At 39.1% G+C, this 11,995-nt stretch overlaps 2 protein-coding genes across 2 annotated transcripts; one reads left to right on the top strand and one right to left on the bottom strand.

Moving 5' to 3' along the window:
* The first annotated feature begins 5,970 nt into the window (after window positions 1-5,970).
* On the top strand, window positions 5,971-9,388 carry LOC146460332 (uncharacterized). Its single transcript, XM_085088472.1, has one exon. It carries the CDS (start codon window positions 5,978-5,980, stop codon window positions 8,114-8,116), a length of 2,139 nt encoding a protein of 712 aa, XP_084944598.1. The 5' UTR covers window positions 5,971-5,977; the 3' UTR covers window positions 8,117-9,388.
* A 72-nt stretch (window positions 9,389-9,460) lies between these two features.
* On the bottom strand, window positions 9,461-11,995 carry LOC146460331 (uncharacterized). Its single transcript, XM_085088331.1, has 3 exons — window positions 11,986-11,995; window positions 11,611-11,873; window positions 9,461-10,410 (listed from the first exon to the last, which is right to left on the bottom strand). The coding sequence occupies exons 1-3, from the start codon at window positions 11,993-11,995 to the stop codon at window positions 10,375-10,377; spliced, it is 309 nt and encodes a 102-aa protein (XP_084944457.1). The 3' UTR covers window positions 9,461-10,374.

Here is an 11,995-nt window from a genome sequence, read left to right as displayed (position 1 = left end):
GTGGTGCCAAGATCAATGGTGAAGAAAAAATCCAGCCTACGCTAAATGGGACTGTGCCTTCTCTGTGAACGAGCCCTGTACCATGCCTTGGTTTGACAACATACCAGTTTGCTTTAATTGTGGCATCCCTTGCCCTGAGTGCAGACATGAACTTTCAAAAGATTTACCAATGGAACTGTCTACTTCCCACGCCCTTTTGGACTCAGAGGAAATACACAAGGAAGATGACGGCAATGAAAAATCGTCGTCATCTTCAATGTTTCCGAGAATAAATCAAGTGAAGTAACATCAAGAATGACCTAAAGATTGTCCCACAAAAACTAATGCTGTCCTGCGCTTTGCTGCCCTCTGAAAGCAACACTTCTGAACTTTGTTCTCAGTTATAAACTTATTTACCGTATTTCAGCATGTTTCTGAAAGGGCCATATTGTAATCATTGTTTATGTTACTACTAACAGTACCAGGGGCGCATTTCTCAAAAATGCGGAAAACGTTTCGGTCCCGAAAATCAACTTACTCAAACTTACCAAGTTTGTTCCCAGAGCTCTTCTTACCCTTGTCCAGCAGAACCGGAAACGAGAGTTTTGTGCATGAGTGTCATTATTAGAACGTCTTTCAATTATTTTTTCATGCTGTTCTTATGCTAACTAGTCTGCTTTTACATGTGAAAAACGGTGAGGTTTGTATCAAAACAAGGTCACCCCCAGCCTTGCTTCCAATCCAAGGCAAGTCACTAAAAAACACAACTGTAAAATGGCCTATTGCAGGGACGGATTTAGGGGGGGTGGCAAGGGCGCCGCGATCCCCCCTTTCAGCTCGTCAGATACGTTTTTTTGGTCAAAATATACAATAATTTTATCATTTTGTAAGCAGTCTTTGATTTTTTCAACGTAACAGGCGTTAATAAGGGCTGCTTCATCAAATCAAGAACCCTGTGTTCATTGCAGCCTTTTACACTGCCAAGCATCTTTTTGGATTCACTGTAGGACTTAGCCGTTAGTTACAGGGTTCGACATTGGATGTTATTGAGGCATACAGGCATATTAATGTGGTGAAAGATCAGCTGGCAGATATTAACAAGGATGCAAAAACAGTGTTTGCGCATTCAGTGTATGAACGATCCAAAAAATGGCTAAGAAAGCAGACGTAAAGATCACCATCCCGCGCACTTGTGGTAGACAGACACTGCCCAACAACACCAATACCAAGACACCAGTCGCCTACTTTCGATGCACATTATTTCTTCCCTTCTTTGACAACCTGCTGCAGCAAATGAGTACCCGCTTTAATGCTCTGTCAGAAGCAGCGTTGCTTGGACTGCTGCTGATACCTTTCAACTTGCAGAAGCTTGTCAAGTGTTCGCAAGAGAAGCTTATCGAGCATTACTCTCCTGATCTGCCATCACCAAGTAATGCGTCACAAGAACTGGAACTGTGGAAACGCTTCTGGTACTTATTTAATTTTTATTTGAGAGAGATCTATTGAATAACACTCATCACCTTGTGATTCCTAGTTTGCACCCTCTCTTCTCCCATTTTTCTCTCAACTTTTCACAACCGTTATTCTTCGATTCCCATTAACCCCGATGTCCCTCTTTTCATTTTCAATTGATTGCTAAAATGTCACCCTTTTCAGGTCCACATCTGGATAAACCCATTTGCTTCAGTGAATATGGTTGGGGAACAAAGTGGAGAGAAGCCGTATGCCCTCTCTCTGGACTCATCAACCTCCTTGGTGCAGGAGGTCTAAATGGGATATTTATTTTAAACATTTCTTGATCAGTAATTTAAAATTTGAGGTGGTGGTTAACTTGATATTAACACACGTTAAATAAAAGTTTAATTCCTTTGAAAGGGAAATAAAAATGAGAGGGCAATCTACCTAAGGAAGCCAATGCTGTTTACAAAACATTGATTGTTCTGTCTTGACAAAATGTGTTGGTTATGCTACAAAAAAAGGAAGAATTAGTGGCAGTGTAAAATACAACTAGTTAAATAGGAAATAGCATTGGTTTGTGTGTGTATGTGTGGACACTGAGAGGTCAAATCCAGTGAACTGTGCAGTAGGCCCAATTAATGTATGTCCTTATTCTTCTGCAGGAAATCACGGATTTTTTAAATGCAGGAGTAGAGAAAGGCGTATCTGTACCAGTTTCCCTTGCCAATGGAGTTTGGCAGACTGTAGGAAAAAGGGCAAGGGGGGAGAGGTTGCTGTGAGCTCCAGGAGGGCTCACAAAGTTCGACTGAGCTTCTTGAACCAAATGTTCATAGAATGGGTTAGATATGGTAAGTAAATGTTGTTTAGTCTTTATAAATGCCATATTATTTTTCTTGTTTCCATTTAAAAATGAAAGTTTTCAACCTGAGAAAAACAAACCATAAATTAAAGCTCTTGCAGGTCCTCAACATGCCTTCAAGCATTAAGTTAAATATAAATTAAATTTGAGGACTAAGTGATCTCACAATAATATTTTTGCCAGTATTTACGTAATTACTATTTTTTTTTTTTTTACCTTTCTTTGTCAAACCTGGTTGTCTGTTTTGGAGATTTTAGCCCTTGGTCTGTCCAGTAGACCAGAAGTAGACTACAGCCCGGGACCTGAGGAGGAGAGCCAACAAGCAATGCCTCCAACAGAAATGGAAGCTGAGGTTGCCCTGTTCGAGGATACATTGTTTGCAAGGGGTCAAGGTACTGTTTGTTTTCCGACACTACAATGCTGTTAAATATATTGCCTTTAATTGATATACAAATCGTAGTATTTCCTTTTTTGGTTATAGGCTTACTTTTGCACCAAACATTAAGTGACAAATCTGATAAATGCTAATGTATGCAACAAGCCCCCAAAACAAATGTATCACTTAGGTCAACCCAGCAGTATTGTGTTTCATGTTGTTTCAAGGAGTAGGTTACTGTTAGCAAAATTAAATAACTTAGCATTTTGTCTATGTAAATCAAAAGGGATAGATTCCAAGATAAGTGGTTAACTAAAACATGTTCAGGTCATTTTTTTATTACTCTTGTTACCACAGAGTTCAACCAAAGCCAAGAGGAATCAACATTGGATGAAAGCCATCACTCTGAGGCTGTCAAGGTAAAAAATAGAAGTGCGGATAATTAAAAAGCAATGCATTTGTGCACTGTTAAGTTCTGTTAATCAACAGCTTACTTTGAATCTTTTTCAACTCCTGAATGCAAGTTATGCACAAAGTTTTGTAGAATTAGAGCAGTTGTACACTCCCTTGCCTCACTGCATGATTGCTCTAAATTTAACTTAGTTTATAAAATATTAATTATATGGTGAAGTTCCGAATTTTGCTAAATTTGGCAACTCTCTTTGTATATTTTTATTTTGTGCGTAACATTAATTTGCTGCTGATTACAGGGACGCATATCGCTAGAAAGCCAGGTCAACACAGCCCCATGCTTGGAGACAATACTTGATAAGACTAAAATCTCCCTTCACAGAAACTTTTAGCCAGGTTTAACTCTTGACAGGAACATGGTATAATTTATCTACACATTGATGAACTATGCAAAAAAAAAAAAATCCAAATGGTTGGGCCCCAATGCTACACAAAATTGAGCCACCATGTACTAAATATTAGAAATAGTATCATTTTTTTAATAATCCAGTATGATTCCTATGGCACATTGAAAAGTATCCCAGAAAACTGATTGGAAGAAAACCACAGCCTACGTGGCATTTAAAGTGAAGACCATCAGGGGAGGATGCACATTGTCTGTCACGCTATAAAGCAATTTCCGAAGGTGAGCTTCATGTCGGGGCAACAGCTCTTTGGAAACCGAGAAATAGAGACCAACGAATTAAAAGAAATTTCCAATTTGCATCAGTAAAGATCGTGTTCATCAAGAAACCACTACGAAGTCAATTGACACCATGGAATGGTGAAGAACTGTCATTGCGATGGACCGTTAAACTTTCCGATGAAGATGCCAAGCACATCCGCACAGCAGGATTTACAACGAAACCTAAAATTAAAAATGTCCAACAAGACAATACATAGGGAACTAAGAGAATGACAATTAGCCTGCGTAGCAGTCATTTCCGTTTCCTTCAAGCCAAGTGAGGCAAGCGCGCGAGGGCATTTGTTAAAAAGGAGCAAAAAGCAGGAGCGGGGGGGAGGGGCGGGGAAGGAAAGGAAACGCCTGCCGCTGAGCCCAGACATTTTACGAATGCCCTCAAATGGCGTCGCTCCCTTGGGGGCAACACTGTCACATCAAATGTCACATGAGAACCAATTATTTTTAACTTCCGGTAAATCTCAGCGAAAACAGAATCGCGGCGGGCAACTTGTTTACTTCAAGTTGCAGTATTTTAGAAGATTTTCTCAAACTTTACGTCGCTCGAACAAAGCGTAGATAAAATTACCCAAGACAAATTTTACTAGTGTTTTAGAATATCAACTCATTTACTTACATGGCGCAGAACATATACATACATGAGCTTGTCCCACATGGCTAAATACATCCTCGCATTTCCAGGATAAAACTGTATTTCGCGTAGCGTGAAATACAAAGTTGTTCTAAATATTGAAAGTTCCTTTTCAGACCGTGGTTGGCTGGTGCACCATATACCAAGTCAGCAGTGACGTCACTCCGTAACGAGAGACTGATGATTGGTGGTCTAACGGATCGGCGGCTCGTTAGTTCAATGGATCGTTGCTTCGGTGGATCGTTGGTTCGATAGATCGTTGGTCCGATAGATCGTTGGTTCGATAGATCGTTGGTCCGGTAGATCGTTGGTTCGGTGGATCGTTGGTTCGATAGATCGTTGGTTCGGTGGATCTTTGGCTCGGTGGTTCGTTGGTTCGATAGATCGTTGGTTCGGTGGATCGTTGGTTCGTTGGTTCGATAGATCGTTGGTTCGGTGGATCGTTGGTTCGTTGGTTCGATAGATCGTTGGTTCGGTGGATCTTTGGTTCGGTGGTTCGTTGGTTCGATAGATCGTTGGTTCGGTGGATCGTTGGTTCGGTGAATTGTTGGATCGTTGGTTCGATGGTTCGATGGCTCGATGTCACACAAAAGAGCACATACTTGACGTATGGTTTTAATCCGCTGTTTTGCTAACTTGCGGTCTCAAAAAATGGCGTCCACCAACCTTAGTTTTGTCATTTTTTGCGTGCTTTTTCTAAGTATTTCTTTGCCGGTGGTAGTTCCAATTAATATTCCGCAAACGTGGCGAGAGTTCATACAAAATTGTATTGCTTCCTCAAAGTCATCGGCTGCGAAACGATGCTTCAGCAATGTGTTTTATCCATCTAGCGGGCAACACGCGCCCAGTGACGACCCGGAGGCTTATATGATTCCACCGGTTATTCTATGGAATCCCCTGGTCCAAACAGAATGCGATCTAGCCTGTCCATATTGTCAGTCGTCTCTTCGCGTGTGGAGATGGAATGATGGAACAAGCTCCCATACATCGCCTCGCACCATATTCTCGATTCAGCAGCAAGTCCTTCTTGTCTCATGTGTGTATCTCTGCAGTGGTAAACATCACCAGGTTGTTGCACATGACCCTGAGCTGTTGAAGGCAATCCGTGAGGCAGGTATTAGAATTCCGTTTATTCTGTTTCACAAGTCTGGGATGACAAAGGAACTTTTTGATTTTATTTCAAGCAGTACTCAGGCTGGGCTTTGTATACAGGACATTGAGAACATGCTTTTGAATTTGCACAATTCTTACCACTGCAGCAGAGCTTTCTTGTACTATTCACAACGCCAAAATGCAGCAGCTAATTTTCCCCTTTTCAATCCAAAGAAGGATTTCATTGGAAGAATGTTAATCACAAGGGCATTCTTGCGAGCTTTTAGTGACTGTGAGAATATGTACACTCAGCATATGGCTAGTCAGTATGGTAAGTGGCTATCAGCAGACCACACGTTCAAAATATCTGCTAACATTGGCTATTGGCAAAACAAGCGGTGGGTCAAGCTGTATAACTCCGTGTTTATTGTCATGAATGAGGAGAATAAGGTACTTGCATGGCAGCTTGCGAGAGGTACATCTATTGACACAGTGGAGTCCCTTCTAACTGGGCTGAAGGAACGGCATCAAATTGCCCAAAAAGAGTTGGAAGGTATTATAATTGACAATTGCTGTTCTGTTAAGAAAAAGATCAATGCCATATTTGGATCTAATGTCCCCATCAAACTAGATTTATTCCACGCCCTCAAACGTATTTTGGATCAAATACCAAGAAAAGGTGTTACAGCTGACTTGAGAGGAGTCAGACAAGCTATGATTAAAAATTTGAGATTATGTTTTCGGGATGACAATGATTTTGGACATTCTAGGAAAAGATCAACACCCCCACCAGACAAGATGGAAAAGAACTTGCAGGACTTCTTGAGAAAATGGTCAACTGAGCTCGTAAATGACTTAAGGGTGCTACCAGATAAAGCTGTAGCTGAAATAAACAAAGTTATGAAGCATGTTAGATTGGGCTGCTTATCAGGTATTCCACCAGGAGTTGGAACAAACCGCAACGAGAATATCCACAAGAGGTTGCGTAAATGGCTTAAGAAAGACCGCATTGGTGTTGCTTTAGCAGTTGCACTTCTAACCACTGCATTTTACAAACTAAATGTTTGTGATGCAAAACAAAAAGGAAGAGAACACAGAATATGCAAGTCTGTGAGTCAATGGTTTCAGACATTTCTTACTTTGGGGGAACAAATGTGTCGTGAAAAGTTTGGCATTGGTAATAATATTCCTTGTTTTTCTGCCCTTGGAGAAGAAAGTGAAAGCCTAAGTATGTTATGTGACAACCTCGACATTGATCTCGAGGAGGAAAGTGCCTCATCCAGTTATGAATCTGATTCAGATGATGACAATGAAAATTTAACTATGGAATCACAAGAAACAATCATAAACAGAGCTGTTGCTATGACTAAAATTACATCACATACTTTCTCAAAGGAACAAATTCCACTACTTGCAAACAAATATTCCTGGATTCATGCTCCCTCAACACTTCTCCTTTTCTCCCACACTGATTGTCATGAACAGAGTGAATATTTGGTGGCAGAGAAAAAACTAGACGAAATTGTATCTAACCATGGTTTTGAGAAAATGTCAGTTCCTGGTGATGGTGACTGCTGCTTCACTTCAATCTCCTTTGCACTTGATAAAATGCTTGAGTGTGATAATGATGCAGTTAAGCAACATTTACAGTCCTTAAACATATACAGGAACCAAGACCTCTCTAACAGGAACATTGTACTGAGAGAGTTGGTGGTAGTTGAATGGCTAGGGATTAACAGTGAGGAATATGCATGTTTTTTAACCAGTTCTGAGAAATCTTCATTGGAAGACACTGCACAATCATTCTTGGAACCAGGCATCTTCGATTATGAACTTGGAAACAGTGTTTTGCTTGCCCTGACGAACATACTAAAACTCCCAATAGTAGTGTTCTCGTCTATCGTCAGCTACCCTGTGATACCCTTGCTGCCAAGGGTGAGCCCACTCACCAGTGTACCCCTATACATGGCCTTTAACCAGTCAGGAAAAGGTCACTATGACCCTGTATTCCCAAAAGAGAGAGCAGTATGCCAAGACTTAAACAAGGCAAGTCCAGACAAAGTCAGGACACAGTGTTGTTCTTGTGGACGAGGAGGTGCAAAAGACAAAGAAAGGTCATTTTGCAGCAACTTTGGTTCACGATGCAAATGCTTTCAAGCATTGCAAGGATGCAGTCCATCATGTAGATGCTTTAATTGTGGTAACCCATATGGACCTAAAAATGCAGCCGTCAAAGAAGGGCAGACCAGAAAACGAAGGAAACATGATGACATCACATTGTCTTCATTGAAGTACTTGGAGAGAAAGAATGAGCCACTGGCACCTGAAAAACTGGGCGACTTTGAGATTTTTGTCCTTCAGCAGCTGGTCAATGGCCTGATGGGATCTCAAGAAAATGCCGCTCCTGACTATGAAAACATTTTTAAGCTCTTTAAGCAAGTTATCACAACTGCTGGAGTCACTAGCATTCCCTCATATGAAAAAGTAAAAAGGTGGGTGGACAAGATCATCAGAGAAAAAAACCTTTTTTCTCTCATGATGAAGAAAGAGGTTGCAGCTTTAAGTGAGTAAAAAAAGGAAATGGAACTCCTGTATGCAGCCAACACAAAAAATGTAACATCTTAGTACTGTAATCATTATTAGGACCTTGAAAATCATAAGAGATTAAGAGATGAGTACATACCGAATGCAGTGAGGCCTGTACTCACGGCTGAGGTCAAGATTCTCCCATACAGACCGACCAAGCTCGGTTAATAAGATGTTTACTATATGGCCAAACAAGAAAACTACAATGTAATTTGTTCAATGAAACTGGTTCGTACAGGCTGACCTTTTTGATTGGGAATGGCAATGAGCTGAACCTAAATCTGCCAAAGTTTGCTTGTCCTCCCTCTTTACTCTTTTTTTTTTCTTGTTAGGCTTTTTGGCACTTTTAGTAGAAAATAGTCAATATTTGGCATTTTAGTTTGCAACTTTTTTACCGTAAAATTTAACTGGTCTGGATGGGAGGATCTAGACCACAGTCAATATTGATTTCAGGCAATCAAATTTGTCAATTCAGTAGTCCCCAGTCCTTATGAGACATGGCCATATAATAATTAATTAATAATGATTATTATGTGATTCCAATAGTATTCATTTGATTCAAATCAATGTGGAAGAAAAAATCGATTGAATTTTATAGATTGTTCATGAAAAGCAGGGAATTCCATGATTTTTTTAAGGATGTGTCAGTTGACTATGGCTTGTTCATGATAACACAGTTGAAATAAACTACCACATGTATATTCCTCGTAATATCAATGTTTATTATTTTGATAATTTATATAATAATCTAATTTTAGTGTAACATATATTAAATGTTCATTATTTTGTTCCAGTTCATGTAGTCATACAATAATTTTTATTATAATAATAATTTCTATTAATAACTATAGATTGAAATTCAGAGAAAATACATATAAATAAAAATTAAGAACTTATAATACCGGTAATCTGAAATGTAGTGATTTTAGTTTAACATATAAATGTTTATTATTTTGTTCCAGTTCATATAGCTATACAATAGTTTTTATTATAGAATTTAAGAATTTATAATTATCTGAAATAAATGTAGTTATTATAACAATGGCAGTGCCACTGACAACCCTAACAATTTTGAAACATCTTCAACACGATAAACAAAACATGATAAGCAAGGGGGTAACAATGATAATTGTGATTAAAACAAATATGTTCTCACCATGAAAGTAAATGTTGCATGGGCAAGGTTTTAAAATTTCATATTTATTTTAAATAATGGTGAAGCATCATCAATTTTTGTGAAGAATATAATTTGAAAATCAATTTGTATAGGAAAACGGTCTATTCGAGAAACAATAAAAATTTTTAGCGATTAATTGTATGAGTAAAAAGATCAGACCAATTTGTTCATGACTACAATTAATCCCTAATTGTTTTGAGAAAAAGTACAGTTCTCCTATTGATAATAATGCTACCATAAATACAAGCATCCAATCGAGCACAGCAAGATCAGGTTTAAACAGATTAAAAAATGTGCCAGGCGGTCTTTTTGAATTGATTTGCTTACTTTGGCTTTGAAAGTTGATGATGATGAGTTTACTTTGATTTTATGAGTCTACTTAAAATCTAGCCTTTATGACAATTTCTCAAAATGAATACCCCTGAAGTAGACTAGAAACTAGTTGTGACAGTGGTGCAGCCGCCGTTTTTGGCGCGAAACTCTGAACGACAGTCATACAATTAATTTTCAATTGTTCAGCAGTGATACAATGATAAATTGTTCTACTGTCGGCCAATCAGATGCAAGTATTTATGGGAGCAGTATTATTATATATTTATAATTTTTGATGATAATGTCAACAACCATACTTTAGTGTTTCAGACTAAAGGGGCACTAAATCTTATTGCTGTTGGGTTAGTTCAGGGACAGGGAGGTATTTTCACCTTTGGGCATCCTCTTTCCATGGGTACTGCCTTACGAGCTCCAGGCGCTGATTGTCGTCATAGAATTCATCAGTTTTCTCAAAGAATTGTTTGTAAGTCTGGAATGTGGTATTGTGTTTACCAAGCTTGTATTCTTCGTTGATGAATAATTCAGGTACCTTCTTGAAAAAGACTTTAGAACGGTGGATGTTCTTAAAAACTCCAAGACCCTCTCTCTCCAATTCATTGAACTGGTCAACTACAAAAGAAGGTGATGGGCGACGAATTGAAGAGAAACTGGTGTATACTCTCTTCGCTGTCGTGAACATGTCAGCTGTTTCACCTAAAACCCTCTGCTTTATTTTATCAGCTGATGCACCAGTTCAAATAGTGTGCTCCCCTTCCTTCAGTGTGGCAGCCTAAAATCGTAATGATATTAATTGTAATGAAGAATAACTACAACTGATGATCATCATCATGATAAAAAAACTTCAAAAAAAAAAAAAGGTAAAAAGGGTGGACCGGCCAGCTCAGGGGACCTATTACCCAAGTACAGTTGGCCTGAATAAAAGCATAAGAGTGTCGTTGTAGGCTCTACTTCCCAAAAAAATACAACACAAACATAAAGGCTTGTATTTTAACAGGGTCTCCATACATCCAATGCATACAATTATACTTCTTCCAAGGAGTGATTTTTTTTTTTTAATCAAAATGTGGCCCGCATATTAATTTAAAATCCATGTTTCCAGTTTCATCTCTTACAGCTCCATGTTCTGCTTCTTCTCTTTTTAAAAAAAAAAATAATAGTATAAACAGGTACGGGGGCTAACGCGAAAAAAAAATGTGGATCTTTTACCCCCTAGACTCTCTTGATGTTATTTACAAATAAAATAAAAAAAATTCAGTTTAAAGAGTCAATAAAGGTTGTTGTTGCTTATATGGAAACTTACAATACAAATGTGTGGTTCCCACAAATATCCATACTCTCCTCATGGAATGTCAATGGAAATTCCAAGGGGAGGGGGGGGGGGGGGGGGTCTCAACAGCCAAATTGTTTAAGGAAAAGTATGAAGCTGAACTGGAAATTCCAGGGGGTGGGAGGTTCAAAAGAAAACACCTTCCATGGGGGAGGTATGATTATTCCTGGACCACACAATGTAATACTGTCAAAGAAGTTCCATTTTCCAGCTTGACCGAATTAATTCCTTAAGAAACTTCCCCAAAAAACTTTCACTTGCCCTTTTGGGCAAGAAGATGGGTAAAATCCCCAAGCCTGACAGCAAAATCCACTGGCCCTTCTTTGTACCCTGTATGACTACAATAATACAGTACATCAGCAACCTACAAGAAATACTGAAGTGCTCTAAGTTCAGAACTTAGCATTCTTGTCAAATACAAAGGGGTGTTAGCTCCATACTCCCCACCTCCCCCCCCCCCAAAAAAAAGAAGAGAGTGGAAATTCCAAAGTTTTTTTAAGATACAAATGATAAAGAAATGTAAGAAGCCTCGTCGTACTTTAAAGATGAGTGGGTTAACACCTTCTATAGGGAGGTATGGATATTTTATTGAACTATATGATTAGAATAATATTGCTATTGAACTGTCAGTGAAATCCTTACCAGATCCATCAATGCCTTGACATGTGAAAGTGTTGAACATAGACTGATTGCCTTCTTCATTAGGTCCTCTGTGATAACTCTGGGTGTCGTACCAACAGAGGAATCCAGGGCTTTCTTGAGGCGGTCGTAGAAAACATGGAGCACAAGAGCCAACTTTAAAACATTTTTCCCAGCTTTGGAGTTTGATTTCTCTGTGCCACTTTCTGGAGTTGCCCTGGCAAACTTCTGATAGCATTCTTTCGCGGACTGGCTAAGTTTATACTCTGCATGGTCCGAAGTGTTGTGCTCGGCATAAATTTGTCATGCTTGCATCCAGCCATGCTTGGCTAGAAGGATTTTTTCTGTGTGCTGATCTCACTTTCTGGGCTTTATAACCAGTCCCCAT

Source organism: Pavona decussata, unplaced genomic scaffold (genome assembly GCF_977016875.1).
Source record: "Pavona decussata unplaced genomic scaffold, jaPavDecu1.1 SCAFFOLD_214, whole genome shotgun sequence".
NCBI lineage: Eukaryota > Metazoa > Cnidaria > Anthozoa > Scleractinia > Agariciidae > Pavona > Pavona decussata.
Note: the sequence above shows the minus strand (reverse complement) of the source record. Positions and strands in the feature narration are given on the sequence as shown.